Below are 21,410 nucleotides of genomic sequence, written 5' to 3'. Positions count from 1 at the left end.
TATTTCAGAAAAGACTCTCCAGGCTCTCCTTGTCGTTCGCTGAGTGGTCAGACCCATTGGTCTCTCTTAAAATAAAGCCTCTGTCTCACAGTTTACTGTTATTTCCATAAAACAAGAAAACAGAAAAACTAAAATTAGAGGTTTCCAGATTTGGAAAGTTAATGATCGAGGTTTACATTTTTTAGGGAAATTTACAAAAGAAATTACATTTAGAAGAACAAATAAAACCTTCTGGATTTATCAAAAGATTTAATTATTTCTGCTAATGTGGTATATGATAAAGACTGTATCGTAACATGCATCGTTGTTTTCTTCCTGCAACACCGCCAGACAGCTAATTTGCAATTCAGACACTGCCCCCATGTTAAATCTATGAGAGGCCCCAGGTTGTCCTCGTGCCACTCGTGTCTGGTGACTTGAGCCTTTTGCTCCTGGTGACTTCCTCCACATTAGTAGCTTCTCCTTTATTTATATCTGCCCAAATCACAGCCCAGGGTTTCTAGCTTTCTATTTTCCTTCTGCGGTCGGAGAGAAATGCTTACAGATGTCTGAGGGAAATTACAGGATAGGATTGAGCCTTACAGTGGGAGGGGTTGCACACTTCCTCCTGCTCTTTTCAGGAGCTGTTTGCTACAGCGAAGTGCTGTGGGATTCACAGTAAGACATGAAGTGAGGGCCGAAACACTTGTGTAAGCCATCGATTTATGTCAAACCTGTCAAAAAAGAATTTCTAAAACAGTCTACATCGTTTTTGTATTTGCTGCTGATCAAAATGAAATTCTAAAACAATGCAATGTATTGATCGCATTGAATTAATTATAGCTTGTTGAAAATCATGTGCAAATTATAATGAGAATACAACACTATATTTTTACATTTTACACAGGTTTTTTAAAAAACTCAAAAGATGACAGCAAGAACTTAAGAAATGTCTTTCTGCAAAAGAAAGCAGCGAACATGTTATGCGTCTACGGAGCCTCATGAAGACCAAGGGAGGCAGCAGAAAGATCAGGGAGAACATGCAGAAGTTTAACACAAGGTTTGGTTGTCAACAAACCCTTTCTTTGAACATCTGACAACCCAATGTTCAATCAACCGGCCAAAAATGGTAATAGTAAGGCTCAATGGCAAATCTACCAAGGCACGGCAAGAAAACAGAAGAGAATGAAGCAACCAAGAGGCCCATGGTAGCTCTGGAGGAGCTGCAGCCCAATTGAGAAAATCTGTTGACAAGTATTGGTTGTGTGCGCAAACAAATCACATCTATATAAAACCACGGCAAGAAGAACACCATAGTTAAAAAGAAAAAAAGAAGAAACTGTGTTATCAAGTTTGCTGCGAGACATTTGTGGAACACAAGAAACAAGAAAAGACCAGGTGCTCTGGGCAGTTGAGACCAAAAAATATATATATATATATATATATATATATATATATATATATATATATATATATATATATATATATATATATATATATATATATATATATATTTTTTTTTTTTTTTTATCTACATGAAAATCATTGGATGTGACAGAAAACTGAGGCTGCACATTAACCTGAAAACACCATTTTCAATGTGAAACATTGTTTAAGCACCATCATGTTGTGGGGCGGACTTTTCTTCAACAGTGACAGGGAACCTGGTCAAAGTGAAGTATAAGAGGTGTGGTGCACTGTAAATATATATATATATATATATATATATATATATATATATATATATATATATATATATATATATATATATATATATATATATATATATATATATATATATATCTGTTGTTTTTACAGGGAAACTTTGGCAGCTGTGGTTACCAGAATTTTTCTGTAAAAAATACAGTAAAAATGTAAACCAGTTTACAGAACCACCTGTAACACATTTTGCATGAAAAAAACTGTAGACATCGTGTGATCTTTAAATGTATATTTAACAGCTGTTTTTTGTGACACTAGTGGCCCGTTTCATTGAAGGTGGCTGACAGAAATGTGGGCTGAGAGAGAGAAGGAAGACATGCAGCAGAGGACTGCAGGCTGGAATTAAACATGAGTCAGCCAAGCCAAGTGCTGAGGCCACTGTGCCTTGGACAATACACGCTACCCCTGCACCACCAGCGTACCCTAATAGCTACTTAAAAAACATAAATTATTATTATGACAAGTTCAATGACTACACTATAATTTAGATATTTAAAAGTAAAAATAGACTGTATTTTTTTCACAGAAAGATTCTGGTAACCACAGCTGCCAAAGTTATCCAGTAAAAACAACAGATTTTTTTTTTACAGTGTACTTTATTTTTTTTTTCTTTTACAGAACCTAAAAGTATCTGCACCACAATTGTTTCTGCATGTTCTACAAACATCAGCTCGTTTTTTCTGTACCCTGTGAAAAAGAGACCGTCAATCACACTGTGGGGATCGCAGTTGCTGTTTTCATGTTGAAGGATGAAATTGTTAAACTTGTATAAGGTATCTATACCAGTTGCCCTTTGTTTAATCCCACACCACCTTTAAGGCATGTTAAATAAAAATTTCAAGAGAAACTTATTTTTTAACTTCTGCGGGACCTGTCAAAAAAACACTGACATCCTGTGCAGCTGCAGAGTTAGGTATGTCTACTGTTATTGTTTTTCTCTTGCTGGAACCTGGGAAATGTCCAGCAGACACTGGAGGGTGAAAAACTGTGGTGTGACATCTTGCATATAAAAACCACTGGTAACTAAGGGACTGAATAGTTTTGTCTAATTAGAACAGAATGAAGGAGGTTAGATCAGACGAGATCTTTTCCCTGCGGTTCTTCTTCTCCAGAGAAGAAAACAAATTCTGGCTTTAAAGAAACCCCAATCTCGGCCTTGGTAGTTAAGGAAAGCAATGAGAGAGTTTTCTTCTCCGGCTACAGGCATCATCATATACATTTGAAACCAGCTATTTACAAGTACTGTAAAAAAAATCTTTTTGTTTGGGCTTTCTAACATGAAATCAGACATAACCTTTCCTGCTTTAGATCAGTCATGTTGACCAAAATAACTTAACTTCAGAAATGTTGCCTTTTGTAGAACTTATTCCTTAAACTGTGACTTAGGGCAAATGTTTTTGGACTCCCTACACAAGCTCCTCAAACTAGTTTGCTGGTGATTAGGCCTGAGTCTGATTTGAAGTCTTGCTCACACACACCTTTTCAACACTTCCCACCGATTTTCCCTGGGAGTAATGACCTCTTCCTGTCTGAACGTTGGTACACAACTCATTTCACTGTGTATGATGAGCCTCTTTTACATCTTCACAAGGTCATTTCCCTTTGTTCTGGGGCTGTGAAAGAAATATCACCAATTTTATTTATTTTTTTGTTACACAGATTCCTTCTCTATCCTGAACGGTACGTTAACTGGACTTATTGGGTTTATACTTATGTATGATTGCATGAATAGAAAACATGGCATCTTTAGACACCTAGACATTGCTCCCAAAGCTTAACCAGACTAGTAGGGTTCCACGGTGCTCTTTTTGACTTTTTCACTGATTTCTTCTTATGTTCCCATGATGTCACACAAGGAAGAGTTTGTTTGGAGTGTTGCCTTTGAATACACCCACAGGTCTACTTCCTGTTAACTGAGATGTGGTGAATTAACTCAATAGAAGCCTAGAACGTAAAGAAGTTGTCATCTGGGATTTGCCAAATTGTTTTAAATACATAGTAATATTTCAGAGAAGTAACAAAAAAATTCCAAAAACTATTTCTTTGTCTATGTCTGTCTTGAAATGGCTAAGGCTTTGCCAGATTAAATGTTAAGCCACAAGAAAAAAACAATGGGACTGTGCCATCTTAAACTTAGACTTAGACAGACTTTATTGTCGTTCAACCTCACATTCATTGTGTACATTTTAGTGAGACCCCGTCACAGAAGACAGAAGTGAAACATTACACATAAGTATGTGCAATATAAAATAATTAAAAGTAAATAAAAGTATAAAAGAAACAGAAACTAATACAAATATTTGGACATTTGTCAGGAGGTAGCAGCACACAAAATGTTATTAGTACGGAAAACTTATGTGTACAATAATATGAATAGTAGCATATGTAGCAGCATGATGAACGACCCATATAATAGTATAGTTACCTACTGAGTGCACTAGAGTCTACACGGTGATCATGTAAAGTGACTAGTTTTATATGTATGGGAGGGGGATTTTTATTTATTCAATCTAAAAATTTGGATTCAACTGTTCACATCGGCCCATTTATATAAGTCAAGACCTTTTTGGCAACAAAGCAAAGGTTAACCTTCTTTAAGATAAAAATGTTGAAGACACAGTAAAAAATATTTTCAATTTTTGATGCGTGACGTGTTTGATGCGTGACGTGTTTTATCGGCCTGACATTTTTTTTTTTTTTTTTTGGAGCAAATGTTTTTCTCCACTCGGAGGCGTCCCAGGGAGAATGTATTCAAGACCTTGAACTCCAGCCCAACAGAGCATTATTCTGAGGAGGGGGGGGGGCATCCAGATCATGTGATCTGTGAAACACACAGGGTCCCTCCCATGTTTAATAGCAGAGCGCGAAAAACGGCAAAGCGCCTGGACTGATGCCATGGATCCCCACCCGCACTGAGCGATGGCGCTCAGGAATAGCCCCAGATCAGCCTGTAGCGCACTCCCCCCACGATAGAGGCAGATAATACCTGATCGATGCGACAACAGAGGGCGTTCCCACGGACCGTCTTCTGTAAAAGCTCTTCTTTTTTTTATCAGCACATCAGAGGCACCAGCAGCGCCACGGGTGACAAACACTTGAGATTTGAGGAGCGCAGAGCAGGACAGCATGCATAGGTAGGAGGTGGCCCCCCAAATATGTAAAGCTTGGCTGCAAGCCCCGGAATCTGAAGTGTTTGTAGCTGCATGAAGTTCTCTTGAGTTTCTGTTTGTGGTTTTGTTGAATCGGTCAACTTTTTGCACGTGAACCTTCATGAAAACATGTGATCCGTTTAGTTACGCATTCCTGCGATACATCTGCTTTGCATTGGCAAGAATTATTCGCCACGCACGCCTTTTTTTTTTCAAGAAATGATTATGGCAGAAACTAACAATGAAGGAAAACAGAAAATTTGACCAAACTTCACTGCATCAAACCAGCCCATGCAGATGCTAGTACCGGGGCCCCTTTGTTGGCACTGCCTGCGTAAACAACATCCCTCTATACCTCATGAGTAGTAGTACTGGGCTGGACTGCAGAGGAAAGCGGTTTTAGCTTGAGCAGAACCAGGGCCAAGCAGCAGTCTTACTTCACTTGTGGAGAAGGGGAGAGAAGGAGGGGGAAGAGGCTGAGGATTGAGAAACAGTGAAAGTCAGCAGATTGGTGGGGCCCATAATCATGTGTTTTTGGAAAAGGACAAAGAGACAGAGAGATGGGTTAAAACGAGCTCAAATGTGCTGCAGCCAAATTAGCTATAATGCATACCAGGTTATGACTGTGTAGTGATTGCTTTCATCAGAACGTCCTCCTCAATATTCTAATTTCACTCTTAATTGATGAAAACGCGATTATAGAGCGTGGATGAATGGAAAGCAAAGCTTCTGGTATCAGCAGGACATTCCCTTTTAGATTGTGTTTGCCTTTCAAGTTTTATTTTACTTTTGCACGTTGTAACTCGTCGTCAAACAGAGGCCTGAAGAGAGGCCAGTAATACTTACTGGATATGTTCTTGTAAAATGTAGTGCAACTTGGAAGAATTAGATTTTACAGACATTTCAATCAAAGAATCTTCAGTCAAAAAAATCTGTTTTTGTTTACATCCTGTTAATTATTCCTTTACCTGCGTCTTTGCAAATATTTTCAGAATCTATAAAGTGAGCTAAGAAACGTTGTTTTATAGATTGGCCAGAGTTTCTGCAGTGGTTCCCTTTAAATAACGTTAGTGAAACTTGTGATATGTTAGTACTTTTTCAGATTGTATTATGTTTTAACTACAAATGGGGTGTTTGTGACAGATAGAGTAACACAAAATGGGAAATCTGAAAGGTCTGGTGTTTGTACTCAGAAGCCAACTTATCAGTATAGGTTCTTTAAAGGCATCACAACCATTCAGGTAAAGATGTGGAGAAGTGTAAATCAGAGTTAGTTTATGAAAAATAGCCCAAGCATGAGCTCTTTTTGATCCATCATCTGAAAATGGAAAGAATATGGTACCACTGCCAGCCGTGGCTGTTGTCCAAAACTGACAGGCTGGGCAATGAGAGCATTAGCAAGAAAGGTAGCCGAGAGCCTCATGGTAATGGAGGAGCTTCACAAATCCAAATCTCAGGTGGCATAATCAGGATGACTAATAGTCACTCCATAAATGTAAACTTTCTTGAAATTGTTAAAGTAAAAACAATAAGAAGTCCCTATTTGCAGTTTGCCTCAAGCCAGGAGGGTCCTCTACTAACACGAGACCACAATTGAACACCGTGTCTGGTAGGGAACTTACAACGCACCTCACCTGGAACACACCATCTTCAAGGTGAAGCACGGCGGTGGGAGTATTATGTGGGGAAGTAAATACAGGACGATCCTTCAAAGGTATGGTGGACAGTCTTCTTTCGACTTTGAGTTCTGTGGGGATCATTTTATCAACCTATTGGTTGTACCACATGCCAATCACTGTAACACGCTCACATAACGCCCATTTAAGTGCTTGTTCCTGGCTATTCCCTCTTGCTGTGTATGCACATTTCTAGTGTTTATGTATCCAATGAACTTCAGTTTCAGCCGTTCATTGTGGCTCTGCTGCTCTCACCGTTTACTTTGAAAATGGCCGTGAGTTGCAATAATCAAACAGTCTTGGAGGTTTATGAAAGAAGAGGAAGGCCTCAGAAGAAAGAAATAGGACCAGAGTGGATTTAAGAGATTCTTTCATGCAATCCCCCTGAGTTGCAGAAGCACAGGTAGAATGGTCTGGTGCATGCGCAGTTATTCAAAACGTGACTTGGGCGTTTCTTACTTACGTTTCTGCAAAAATCATCCACTATACCTTTAATGAAACGTGTTACAGGCTTCAAAATTGTGAGATTGGAGCAGTGCAACAGGATAAAGACCCTTATCATATAGCCAGGGCTACAATGCTAAGGTTTAGATAATAGGACATCTAAACAATGTCCCAGTCAAAATGCGGACCTAAATTCAATTGAAAAGATGGAAAGCTAGATACTCTTTCTTCAGTCTGACAGAGTTTGAACTGTATTTGCAAAGAAGAATGAGCAAACATTTCTGTCTCTTGATAAGCAAAGTTGGTAGTGACGTACCCTAAAAGATGTAAATGCAGTGACAGGCGGCTCAACAATCTTTTTTCTAAAGGGGCTCACACCCTCACCACATTTGTCAAAGTTATTAATTTATTTTGTAACATATGTTGAAAACCATGCATCATTTTGTTTGAGTTCATAGTTGTCCGTTGCATAATCCATTGAAGCTAAAATTGAAACAGAAACCCATGCAGTTCTTTTTCCCTTTTTTTTTTTACTCAAAGTGAGGACTAGACAGTAGACGTGTTTTGATCTGTATATGAAATAAGGAGCTATGCACTCTTTGACCTCCCTACTGCTTCACTCTGGTTGTATTGGGGCTTTGTCTTGTGAAAGCCCCCAGTCCCCTGCTTCAGTCGTGGCCTCTTTAAGACATCAATATAGCCTCTGTGTGCAGTAGCCGTAATATTCGAGGGCATGGTAGGTCTTTTAATGTTATGCTGGAAAGGAGAATTAAAAGAGAGTTAAACATAAGAATAAAAATTCAAACACAGTCCTGGGCGGAAATAACAAGATCAGTCATCACTCACACTTTGGTTCCCATCCTCTTGTAAATGCAAATTAAGGAAATGCTGTAGTGTAATGTTTACAGTCTTTATACTTTCTCAGACGGACAGTATGGAGAAACAAGTATCTTCTCCTGCCTCAGAACAATTCTATTTGTTACAAAAATAACAACACAGTGAAACAGGAAGGACTCTAAGGGTCCTAAAGAACCCACAGTTTCTTTACGGGACTCAGACTAAAGCAGGGAGTTGTTTTGCTTTCAGCTCATAATGTGAAGTGGTTTGATCATAAAGAGCAGTGCTGTCCATGTCATGTTCTAACTCGGTTTACTGACCCACATGCAGAGAGGACCAGCTAATTTTAGAAGGTTTGTCGTAGCAGAAACTGGTGGACTCAGTTTTTGTAGGTGAAGGTTGCTCTGAGGCGGGAAAGGTTCATTTTGGCATGGAGGTGATGTACTAGCTGTGCATCTAGGATGAGGGGTTGCAGGAAGTTCTGGTAATCAGTTGGATATCAGGCAGGCAGAGAACATGAGGGGAATGGAGCTGAGCGTGGAGACTGAGGAGGCTGATGAAGGTTTCAGAGGAGCTTAAAGATGGTGAGAGTCTGGCTCAAAGGTGGAACCGGGTAACATGAGGGAATCACTCGATGAGGTTTGATCAGGAAGGCATTTGCTCTTGGTTGACCATCAAGCACCGAAGCATCGTCAGGAAGCTCCTTACGTATCTTGAGGTAGATCAGTTGATGGCGGTCAAGTGTGGCTGCAGCGCAAAGCCGAGGTCCTGTACTCAACCCGATACCCTTAATAATAGCTCCTAGCTCCTGTTCCGTAACCTTTCATGGGTCAACAGTAAGAATACTATTGTGGGGAGGAAAGGAGCTTCGGACTGCTGTGCTGATATCGGACAGCCTTTAACGCCGACGTCATTACGTGATGGAAACACACATGGATAATGCGAGTCAAATCCAAAAATGAACTACAATGTGCATAATCTCTTGTCTCTGGCTATTTCCGTTAATTTTCATGAGCTGGGCAATGGAACAGCATGTCAAGGAAAAGGATTGCAGGATTGCTTATAGCTTAGACGTCCTTCACCTTAGCGCCCGTAAAGGACGTCATGAGGTTCATATGCTAAATTAGCTGTGACAGGAAGCATACTGCCCCCTTTTCCTACCTCCTTCTTTACTGACTGTGCTATTCGGACTGCACTTATCATGGAGACTGCTGACACATTTCCGCTTTGGCTAAAGAGTCCTTACTCAATAAGGGTATTCGGAAGGATACCTTTTGGAAAGAGAACACAAACACACTCAACACACTATGTAGCCAGAATAAAAAGATAAAATCAAACAACTCAGGAGCCTTAATATTTTCCCATATAAAATGATTGAATAATTTTATTGTGAATTATTTCCTTTCTACCTGCTCAGCAATAAACCGAACATTTTAATTCAACAGTATAGTCCAATTTTTGAAGAAAAGAAAAAAAAAACACAATAGTTCTAAAAAAAAAAAGAAGGTTTTTGGATATTTGTATCCATAACAGGAATGAGTATTATGAGTATTATGAGTTTTATCAATTTTGGGGGTCTGGTGTTTTTTATTGGAATATTTGAATAAAAGGTTCTTTGAAGTTTAACAGATTGGCTCAACCAAATCTTTATTCTTTCTTTTTTTGCTGGATGTGGCACTTCTTACTATGGAAGCATAATATAAAACAAATAAATAATTGATCAAAGAAGAATTCTCCAAGTCATATCTAGTGATTTCTATTTCAAGAAGATGTCATTTGTTTGTGGTAAATTTACTGTAGAAAGCAACAAAGCTGTGTATGCTGGCAGGTTGAATCTACACCATCTTTGAACAAAAAGCTACAAACGGTCCCACGAACCACACTTTGGAAATTCCTGCTTTAGAGCTCTTGATTTTCAAGTTCTCATCACAACAAAATCACTGACAGGCTCTAAAATGTGTCATGTGCCTATCCAACATATTTCCTAATCCATGATATGAGATTCTGATTAAGTTAAACTTGACTAAAATTGCTACTGTTTATTCTGTACCACTGTAGCGTGATGTAATTGTCCCATTCTAAAGGACTGGGTTTAGTTAGTCACCTTTGTCTCAGTGTTGTGCTATTTCTCTAGTTTTGTTCCTCCTTGGGTTTTTTATTCTTAGGTTGTACTAATGATCTGTCAGTCATTGCACTCCACATGGGTTCCAGAAAAAAATAAATGGAATAAAGATCTCAACACAGAGCTGAGAAACAGTGATAAGACAGTTTTCTCTGTTTTACTTGTTCTCTGAACCCCCTGCAGATGTGTGATTAGCCAGGAGGAGGTGCAAAGCTTCATCGAGAGGTGTTTAACAACAGTGGGAGCCAAACCCCATCATGCTAACAGCCTGGCTGAGGTCCTGGTGACAGCAGACTGCCGGGGTCACTACAGTCATGGACTCAACAGGATGGGTCAGTCAACGTGGAAGCGTGTAAATGTACATCCTTCGCTGTCCTGAATGCCACACGGCAGCTTGTAGTTATTCTATTGCGCTGTTTGACACGCTGCTGGCTAATATGTGCCGGAAATGTGCCGCAATTTACAACCTGCAACTTTCTTAACAGATATGTACCTAAAGGACATCCAGACAGGAGTCTGTGCTGTCGAAGGTGAGCCGGTGGTGGAGAAGGAAAGTGCAGCCACGGCGCTGGTGGATGGGAAGAACCTGCTGGGCCCAGTCGTGGGAAACTTCTGCATGAATCTGGCCATTAGAAAAGCCAAAGAGGTTGGCATTGGCTGGGTGGTGGCACATGGTAGGTCCCGTATCCTCTCTGATCCCTGCAGGAGAAGTTAGAGGCTGTAAAATAGAGAATCGGTATAGTTTTCAATAGAGTGCATTTTCAGCTGCTTATATTTTTCTGACAAACGTGAACACTTGATGTGATAAAGCAACAGATTGTAGAGCATGGCTGAAGTGGAAGAAAAATGACGGTATTAAAAGTGTTTACAAGTAAAGATCTAAAAGTAGTGCCTCCATTTAATCTGATACCTCAAAATAAAATCAGCAGAATCTCATTTTCTTTAGAGATTAATTCATTAGTAAACAAAATCCACCTCTGTGTAATTTAATCTCAGAATAAACAAAGCCCTCAGAGGTTTGTTAGAGAACATTAATGAACAAGCAGCATCATCAAGACCAAGGAACACTGTAGAGAAATTTATATTAGAGTTGTTATAAAACAACAATAAAAGCTTTGAACATTTCATGGAGGACTGATTAGCCCAACATATAAAAATGAAGAGTATGGCACAACGGCAAAGCTACTGAAACAGAGCCATCCACCTAAACTGGCAGTCAGCGATAGCATCAAGCAGGGAAGCAGCCAAGAGGTCCGAGGCAGGTGGAAGAATTGGTGGACAGGGAAATTATTAGTCACACAATCCACAAATCTGGCTTTTATGGAAGAGTGACAAGATGAAAACCATAATTAGTTTGCCACAAGTAATTTAGAGAAAAAGCAAACGTGGAAGTAGATGCGTGTTACACAAGATCAAAATAGGAATTTATGAGACAAAACTTTTGCCTACTTGCAAAATATAACGTTTGTTGAAAACCTCATGCTGCACATCCCTCCTGAGCACACCACCCCCACAATGAAAGATGGCGGGCGGTGGCAGCATCATGCTGTGCGGGATGCTCTTCAGGAGTGACAGGGAAGCCAGTCAGAGTTGATAGGAAGATAGATGGAGCTAAATCCTGACAGAAAACCTGTTAAAGTTTTCTGTCTGGAGGCATTAGACTGGGGGGAGGTTCATCCTGGAGCAGAACAACCACCCTAAACATACTGCTAGAGCTAAAATGGGAAACAATTACACAAAGATACCAAACAATCAAAGTTTAGAACACTTGATAAATTATTTTTCATTATCTGTTTTTACCCCGAAGGACTAATCAAAAATGAGAAAAAAAACCTCTATGAATTAATCTGTTTTCTTTGTTTTTTTGTTTCCTTTTAATTGCACACACATCTTATTAGTTTATCAGGGAAGAGAAGCAGGCAACGAAAACATGTAATAAAAGGAAGATAAACGTATCTATTTAATGTCACTTCTGTCTCATAGACTCTAACCATTTTGGAATTGCTGGATACTACTCAATGGAGGCCCTGAAAGAAAACATGATCGTGAGTGAGATTTTCTCCTCTCCATTAAAGTTTCTTTAAAACTTTAATTTTACGACTGACTCAAGTCATGGGTATTTTGAATCAATAATAATTACCTCCTTACTGCAGGGCATGTCATTTACTAACACCTCCCCCCTGGTGGTTCCCACACGTGGTAAAGAGGTAAGCACGTTGTTTAATCTTAAAGCCACACATCATGGCACTTGTAATGCTTCTGGGCTTCAGTGACTAAAGCTGAGATGTTATTCCTTCTCTGGACTGTGCTTTTTTATTCTCTATATGCTGAACAAGCTCCTGTCCGCCTTAAAGCCTTGACACAGAATATCAAATGTACATCCTAGATTTATAAAGGGATCTTTTATGTATAAATCTGTGAACTTAACAAGAAACTGCACCCCGTAGCGCACTTTGGGCACCAACCCCCTGAGCGTGGCGGCCCCAGCTCAACACGGAGACAGCTTCGTTCTGGACACGGCCACTTCAGCAGTAGCACTTGGAAAGGTAAGCTCCAAGTTGTTTTATTGCCATGTTTTGGTTTGTTGAGAAAGAGTGCAATATTTTATTACTGGAAAATCTTGATCTGAAGAAAATCTCAGCTTAGGTAAACAACCCTATAATGGTTTTGCATGGATGAAAGTGTTAGAAAATAATTTGATAATGGGCCAGATAATATCACATAGGCAGCTCAAGCTTAAAATACAATCAAAAGTATTAAATATCGGTAAAGTTTTCATCCTCCCGTGGTTAATGTAATATTTATGTATAGGTGGAGCTGAATGAACGGCGAGGCGACCCCATTCCCGATGGCTGGGGCTGTGACCCACAGGGACATTTAACAACTGACCCAACAAGTGTTCTGAAGGGAGGTGGACTGGTGCCCATCGGTGGCAGTGAAGCCACAGGTCAGATTCTAAGAAATAAAAAAAGTCTTGTCTGTGGAGGAATGGCACTCAACATCACGTTTACTTTAACCCTTTCCTATATGATAACACAATGAATTATTGTTTAATAAAAATAGTTTATTAATTTGGATACAGCTCATACAATATATACTCATTTTATTAGAAAGCAGGATTAGCCACCACTGGACCTACTAGTAATATACAAAACAAAGGTTTTTACATTATCGGATTATAAGGCGGATCTTGAAGAAACGTGTCTAAGTGTGTCTTTGTCCACATATACGTTTAGCACAGCAAGAAGTATTTACCCGGCCTTGCCACTGTCCCGAGGTAGTAGAGCTTTGCTGAACGCACCTTCCGTTAAAAAAAAAGTTGTTTTTGCAGAACGGTATACTTGCTTAAAAAGCTTCTAAATACTCTAAACCTTTATCTCAGGCTTTTCTTTCACATTTTACTGCATGAAACCTTGATGTCTGTCCTAAAATGTGGTCCAGCTGTAAGAAAGTGTAATTGCGGCTTGGTGCTGAGTTATAATTGGTCTGGCTCTTTTGTTGAATGCAGGTGGCTACAAAGGTTATGGTCTCGGAATGATGGTGGAGGTCTTCTGTGGGATCTTGGCTGGTGCCCAATACAGCAAATACGTCCGCACGTGGAAAGTTACCGACCGTGCTGCCAACCTGGTACGCTCCTGGTGTCTTTATCTGTTTTTCTTTTTGACAAAGCGATAGAAATATCCAAGTCATTCACATTTCAACCCTCTACAACTGATAAAGCAGCCAGTTTCCTTCAGTATTTTTTGTAAAACAAACCTTTAAAGGATAATCAGAGGGTGGTACTTCATATTAAACAGAGTGCTTATAAGAGATAGTCAGCTTAAGGAGCTTGTAAACAGAAAGTAGAATGAAATTGGTAAAGTACAGTAATCCATGGAGAAGATTTAATTATATATCTGGGTGAGAAAAAAATAGTTGCTAGATTCCTCAAGAGTTCCTTCTCAGGTCACTTATATTTAACATCCATATGATCAATGCTGCCCCTGTTCAAATTATTGAAAACTACAACTCCTATCGTTTGTAGACTGATGCAACTTTATATCTCTGTGTCGGCACATGACCCTAGTCCACTTCCATCAATGAGGAATCTGCACTTAACAACACTTTATAGGACTAAAGAGCACAGAGCATGTGAGAAAACGTTTAGTGTTTTAGAGTTAGATCTACATTTTAAAAACCACATGGATTCTGTTGCTAAATCACTTTACTATTATCTTAAAACACTGCCAAAAAGAAAGTGTTTTCTATCAAAATAGGAAGGTGTCTTTACTGGTCTGTGTAAAAGAAAAGGGAAAATCAGTCAGACAGCAGCTGCTTGTCCATAATGCTGCTGCCAGAGTCCAGACCAGCCAAATAGATTACACCACTCCAGTTGCTAAATCACTGTACTGCTTGTCAAAAGATAGATTTCAAAATTCTCATATTTTTGTGTAAAGCACCAACTGGCCTGGCATGAAAATACATTTTACTGTTGCTCTGCAAAGATGGCAGAATTTTAAAACAATCGGCCTGAGAGACACCATGTGTAACGCTAAAAAGTCCTAGATAAAACTGGTTTGTTTTGTATGTGGTGACAGTCAGACAGCGAGCTCAACACACCACACATGAACAGATTCCACTTAAGATCATTCAGATATCAGATGGGAAATCTTGTGAATCCTCTCAAGATCAAACGCGAGTTCAGAGTAAATAAACATGGACGACAAGGAAGAACAACCCGATCACTCTCAACACACGGCAGGATATTCTCTTAAGATATTTTAAGAGACACACGATAATCGTCGTCTCTCAGAAGGGGGAGATTGGGGTAAAAATTGGGCTAAAATTCTGCCGCTTGAACCAGTCTTTACTCTCTGCTCCCAGGATCAGAGTTTGTGTTCTGCTTTGAAGCCAATTCCTTCTCTGTTTTCACAAGTCTCAACTAGCGTTTCTCTGGCTTTCTCCTCCTTACAGGGCTCTCATGCTACACTCTGAGGTAGATAGCAAGACCATGCACCTGGTGCATGAGTTAACTCCTCCCTATGAGAAGGAGAGGGGTAAGTCTAGACCAGTGCACTGGTGTGAAACCTTCTGCCATCCAGTAAAGCCCTTTGGCTTTTCTTGTGTATTTATAGTGCTTCTTTCTAAATAAACCTTCTTTCCCTCGCCTTACAATTTGGTTAATAGCTGATCAGTAACCAAGTCTAATCAAGCCATTCAGATTCCACTAATAATGTCGCCCAAGACATTCTCAAGCACAGTGATTACAATGGAAGTGATTTAATCTTTAAAGGGGAAATTATGGAGCCCAGGAAGAAAAACGTGGTTTTAAAAGACAAGAGAAAAAGACAAAACAACTGAATGAATGATGACTAACTACACAAGTATGTTTTGCTTCAGACATTGATAGACTGAAGTTACTTTGAAAGGGTGAGTCTGGCTCCAGCTGAATACCCTTAATTATAGTTCCTAGCTCCTCTGTAACCTTTCTTGGGGTCAACAGTAACAACTTTATCGTGGGTAGGAACGATAGAGGATTGTGGGATACCCTATAGCTTCTTTACGTGAGGTTCCTAGGCTAAACTAGCCGCGGGAGGAAGCATACAGGCTCATTTTCCTACCTCCTTCCTTACTGACTGCACTGCACTGTTTGGACAGCACTTGTCATTGTCACCGCTGACACACTTACGCTTTGGCTGAAGAGTCCTTACGCAATAAGGGTATTCAGATGGACTCTCTGTCCCACCTTTTTGTCCCTCACTGTTTTTCCTGTTTTGGGTTTCAGGGCCAGTGTTTTGTAGCAATCAACCCAGAAAACTTTGCTCCAGGGTTCAATGAGAGGATGTCAGATCTGCTGTCCATCCAGAGAGACCAGGACCCCGTGAGTGCTTTACACTTTGAAAAGAACGTGTACCCTCTGTATATCAAAGGTTTCGTTTTTGAACATCTCTAACCTTAAGTCACAAATAACGTAGACCTCTGCCTCTAGCATCTAAAACAACTTGCTTTGACCAAAGTGCAGGTTGAGGCAACAACATGTATAAAGTCATTTGTAGGTTCAGAGAACCTTGTGGATTGAGATAATGCATATATTTTAACTTCATTGCTATTATGCCATTTAGAAATAAATTATTTGATCAAATGTGACTTTTTAGTTAAAGATATTTTAGTATGGAGAAAAAGCCTCATTTGTTAAAATACTCTAACTTGACCCTTGCCAGACGGATGTCGCTCCGCCTAGCTCCACTCACATCCATCTGGGACCTCTCTATAGGAATTGCCTTTATTGAAGGCTGGGTCTTATCAAAAATCCTTGCATATGATTGGATAAGCCATTTGTCTGTCATCTTTATCGACGTGCTATTTCAACCACTCACACCGAAGCTAACCCGTGACGCTGTGAGAGCGACACAGGAAAAGACAAAACTTTTTTTTTTTTTATGTGTTTGCGGCTCTAGTGGCACGTGTTTTATTGACAGTGAGCCGACAGGAAGAGGGGGGAAGAGAGGCGGCAAAGCGCCGAGGACTAAAGGCCTCCTAATATGGTTCCTGCTAATATGGTTCCCGCTAACCGCTCCACCCCGGGCGCGCCCCGGAAAACAAAACTTGCCAAATACGGTCGGGAGAAGGGCGAAAACATTGTTTCCACCAACAAAAAAAGCCTTCAGAGCCGTTCTCTGATGTTCTTTTATTGAAACAATATTAGGTAGATTGGACAACACGGAAGAAATAGCAGCATCAATGTTAACGCTTGCTTCCTTGATGCGAGCCGCCATTGTTGTCTGAATCAGTCTCACGGTCACATCTATGAAACTCCAGCCCTGCATCCTGATTGGCTAGACAATAACTTTGGTTGGAGAAATCACTCTCTATGGGAGATGTCCCAGATGGATGTGAGTGAAGCTAGGCGGAGCAACATCCGTCTGGCTAGGGTCAGGTTAGAAATACTCTGCAGTGGCAAGGAAAAACGCTTTTAGTATTATTTGCTTTGCTCCAGGGCTACATTTGCTACAATGATCCTGACTGGATGCACTGGTAGTTGGTTAAACCATGTTGCACTTGTGGAGGATTTTTCAGTCAAATACCAACATAAATATGCAGCCATATCAATTAGAACCTCAAGTTTCTTCATAAGCACAAACAAAGATATAAGGTGCCCATAACACAGGAATATAAAAATGAATGTGTTGCACCACGCTATTATGTCCATTTTTACCATTTTTATTGACTCTAAAGTAGCTTAATTCAGATTTATGGACTATACAATGTACTGGGAAGGAGATTTCCTCCTTTATTGAGCAATTCCTTGCTTTTGCTTTTTTGCTGCAGGCTGATCCAGGCTCGCCTGTTTTGGCTCCCGGAGATCCAGAGAGGATTAATATGAAGAAGTGTGAGGAGATGGGTGGAATACCCTACCACATCAATGTCGTCAATTACATTGTAAGGACCAAAGGAAATTACCATCAGTATTAAGTATTTCTTATTTTGTATATATCTTATACAAAATGCTCAGTATTACACCTTTATGTACCATGCTGAGATCAGAAGTCTTCTCACTTCTTGGTCTATGCTAAGCTACAGCTGCTTTAAATGCAGGTATTTTTGATTCCTAGTGCAAGCTAACTTAATCCTGTCCTTTGTCTCTGCAGAACGATTATGCGAAGAAAATTGGTGTCAGCCAGCTGCTGCCATGTGACAAGATTGTCTCCATTTAGATAATCTATTATGGATGTTCAGCTTTATAAATGTAAATGTAATGTGTGGTTTACTCATTTTAATGTTTTTTTATGTTTAAGCAAATGTACCGTATTGAGAGGTTGTATTTACGCGTAATATAGATCTTGAGACTAATATTTAAGTCATTATCATACTAACCTTCCTGTATTGTCACTCCAACTTAATAAGTTTGTCAGTCTGACTTGCACAGCATTGTTGTGCAGAACGTTTTGTGGAGTTTGCATTTTGTGCCTGTGTATGTACAGGTTTCTCCCTACAGCCCCAAACACATGTTGTGTTGACCGATTTTAAATGGTGCTTGGTTGTTGTTTGCTGTTTGGGGAACTTGTCCAGGGCTTTTATCCTCTGCAGGTGTCTGCAGACCAACACAGCTGGCCTGGGACTTTAATAAGGCCTCAGGTTTTGGAAAAATAATTAAAAAATATACTGAAATTAGCATGTAAGAAAGTTGTAACAAAAACCAAAGATCTGGTAAAAAAAAAAAAAAAAGAAAGAAATCTAATACCATTTTGTTCAGAAAACTGGCTCTCATTTAGTATCCAGGGAGAAATATGAGTAAACATCTGACATTCTTACAGTAAATATTCTCAGATCAGAGCTTTGTAGTCTGGGGCTGAATGTGAATGAGTTTGCATAATATTGTTGATTTGTTATTAACTGAGGATTTTATTTCCTTTTATAGAAGCATTTTAGTCTTGAAAATATAAAGACAGTAGTAGGGTACATAACAGTATAGGTAAACACCGATAAATGCTTTAACGGAACATTTATTTACTTTTATTTTACTAAACGGCTGTAAACATAACATTACTGTATGCATTTTCTAAATAAAAGCGTTTTCTAAGTATTTGGATTTTCATTGGTCATTTTCCAAAAATCATCCTCTGCCACTAGATGGTGGTAAAAACTGTAAAGTAGAAACATCAAAGGTTGAGACGTTTAATCTAAATTCACTAAATGCTTTATTACGATTTTAATGTTTCTGTTAAAAGTGAAATGTTAAATCTTGGATACACTTAGACATCTTTCATATTTTGTTACATTACTGAAATAATCTTCACTGCTTTTTATTGTTATTTTATTTGGAAGACCAACTTGAAGCACTGCAGTACATAATTGTGAGGTGGAAGGGATATTATCCATGGTTTTCAGATGTTTTGCAAATTCAGGCCTGAAAAGTGAAACATGCATTTGGTAGGCAATGAAAAACAAACATAGTTAGGGGTAAAAGAGCAAAAGGGGATGAATACAAATGCACTCCAAACTAGATTCGCTTGTATAAGACAAGTTTTGAAAACCATGGATCATTTTCATTCCAAAAAATAATCTGGTATTACTGCCTGTTGATCTTTCACAAGCTTACCAGTAAATAACAAGAACTGCATAATTTTTCACATTTAAAATAAAATTATGAAAATAAGATCTCACAAAATAACTTTTCAAACATAGAAAATTACATTCACTAGACATGTAATCAGCGGTATGCCATGGGCAAATAGGTTTTATCATTAAAACTTGTTTAAAAAGTCCCTATATATTTATTCCTAAACCTGTTAACATTAATCATCCAGTTTGGATCAAAAACATAACTGTTTAAAAATTGTCATAACTTTGAGAAATGTTTACAACATTTGTGTATCCTAAATTAACCAAAGTTCAACCATTTCATTTTTCATCAAAGATTTCTGTCCACTAGATGGAGACATTGCCTCAATGAACTCAATACAATACATCATCTTTTCAAATTCTTCAGTGGTTCATCTTTTATCATTATGAACCAGTCCTTTTAATAAGATTTTAAAATAGGGAAACCATGTTTTTTCATTGTTTGGTTGTAACAAACATTGCATTTTCAATCTTTTTCTCCAATATTATTATTCTTTTTATAGATTGTCATCAGTTTACAGATAAAAAGCTCATCTAATACCATCACGAACTGACCCCCAGCCTTCTCGACCACGATGGAGAAACCTAACTCTACATTAACAGATGCCTAGATTAGGACTTTAATCTGCCATGCCAAAAGTCCTGGCACTGTATTCTGGACCCTAGATGTCCTGTTAACACTTGACAGGCTGCAAACAAAAGAGGAGAAATCAACAAATCAATGTGCTTTAAATCCCACCAGGGGAGGGAAGGAAGGTGGGGATGGAGTGCTGTGGGAGTTGGGCTAGTGAGTTTTGGGCAAGTGAGTGGGGTGGGGGGTGGTTGGGCAAATTAAGGAGCTAGTTCAAACAGTTGTTGTATGAGGCAGACTCAGACTTCTGTGTTTGTGTGAGTGTTTCTGCCTGGGTGGACGTTTGGATGGATGGATGCTGGGGGTCTAATCTGCCCTGGCCTTGGCCTGGTGCCCTTGTGTGGATTAAACTGGGCCCCTAAGCGCTCCGAGAGCAGCGCCGCTGGCTAGGATTAAGCAGATTCTAACAGGTGTTTTCTTTTGTGGCGATGCGGGGGGACCAGTCCATCAATCGCTGAAAAGAGCAAATCATGAAGTGATTGGTTGTCAGTACTTGTGGCAATGCCGAAAAGGATAAATTGGATAATGTTTAGTTTGTGGATTTTTATGCATCTAGAAACAATCTGGCTCTTTGGTGATGAGTACCGTTTGAAACAGGAGGTCAAAAGCTAATAAGAAATGACATAAAGCGTTACATTAAAAATATTCAGCAAAACATCGATTACAAAATACTTTACATCCATTATGAATAACTGATTCCTTGAAAGTTTTAGCAAAGGTTCATTATTACGTAGAACGGACAGGGTTTATACAACATTACATGAAATTTCATTGGGGGAAAATTTAACAGAGCCTTTCACTGGAATTTAACTAGAGAAAATTAAGACCCATTCTTTTACTAATCTCTGCTAAGCATTGATTTTGGAGGGGTAAGCTTTGTAAGATTAGTTTATCATTGATAAGACAGTTACATTTTTGTGCTGTCAGGTCAAGAGAAGGTTTTACAAAAATAAAAGGATAGGTCTCAGTATTGAAGCTAATGGCAACCCAAAAGCCAGGGGTGCTTTGGAGGACTTGGTTTCACCTACTGTCTTATAAAGCTTTCAGTTCAATAAGTGGGAGATCAACCAATGTGGAACAACACCAGAGGCGATGTTTCTAAATACTCATTGAGTATTGGAAGTGATCAACAATATCAAAACACACTGAAAGGTCCAAAAAGATTAAAAAAAAAAAAAGGAATTTCATCTTGATTCAGAGAGAAGAGAATATCTTAGGACACGGCAACATGTGCAAAGTAGTTGAAGGACAACATATACAAATAGAAAAGAACAAGCCCAACTCTTAGCACATCACAAGTGCTTGGGAAGACAAACCACTGTAAACCAATATCTGCGATCCTAGCCCATTTTTCTAAGTAGTCTAAGTGGCAAACATAGAAAGATCAATAATATCAAAAAGCCTTGACTGATCCAATAAAACTGAACCAGAATAAAACCAGTTATACATTTTTGTTAAACGTTGTAGAATGGTGAGCTTTGTTAGATCATTAGACTTCAGTACCATGTAAAGCTGTGTATCATCAGCAAAGCATTGATGGGGAATAATTACATTATACAGGCATCAACCCCCCAAATACAAACTGATGCCAAACATGACAGAGGAAAGTGGGAAGACAAACAAGGAAAAAAAGTGAGCGAAACAGTAAAAAAGGACACAGACACAATGAAAACTTATAGATACAAATTACAAAACTCGACAACCAGCTGCTACGAAAACTCCTCCTACGGCCACCATGGGAATACCAT

The 21,410-nt window shown here is 39.2% G+C and overlaps 1 protein-coding gene across 2 annotated transcripts; it reads left to right on the top strand.

The window, feature by feature from the left end:
• The first annotated feature begins 4,547 nt into the window (after nucleotides 1–4,547).
• Nucleotides 4,548–18,492, top strand: LOC105929530 (uncharacterized oxidoreductase YjmC). Of its 2 annotated transcripts, XM_021319021.2 has the most exons (12): nucleotides 4,548–4,835; nucleotides 6,400–6,564; nucleotides 10,113–10,261; nucleotides 10,415–10,603; nucleotides 11,913–11,974; nucleotides 12,083–12,136; nucleotides 12,377–12,475; nucleotides 12,741–12,876; nucleotides 13,438–13,556; nucleotides 15,694–15,789; nucleotides 17,238–17,348; nucleotides 17,558–18,492. In XM_021319021.2, the coding sequence occupies exons 2-12, from the start codon at nucleotides 6,530–6,532 to the stop codon at nucleotides 17,621–17,623; spliced, it is 1,116 nt and encodes a 371-aa protein (XP_021174696.2). In that variant the 5' UTR covers nucleotides 4,548–4,835; nucleotides 6,400–6,529; the 3' UTR covers nucleotides 17,624–18,492. The 2 variants fall into 2 exon arrangements, with proteins under 2 accessions (XP_021174696.2, XP_012722816.1); XM_012867362.3 differs by lacking the exon at nucleotides 6,400–6,564.
• The last annotated feature ends 2,918 nt before the right edge of the window (nucleotides 18,493–21,410 follow it).

The sequence above is a fragment of the Fundulus heteroclitus genome, chromosome 2 (assembly GCF_011125445.2).
Source record: "Fundulus heteroclitus isolate FHET01 chromosome 2, MU-UCD_Fhet_4.1, whole genome shotgun sequence".
Classification (NCBI taxonomy): domain Eukaryota; kingdom Metazoa; phylum Chordata; class Actinopteri; order Cyprinodontiformes; family Fundulidae; genus Fundulus; species Fundulus heteroclitus.
Note: the sequence above shows the minus strand (reverse complement) of the source record. Positions and strands in the feature narration are given on the sequence as shown.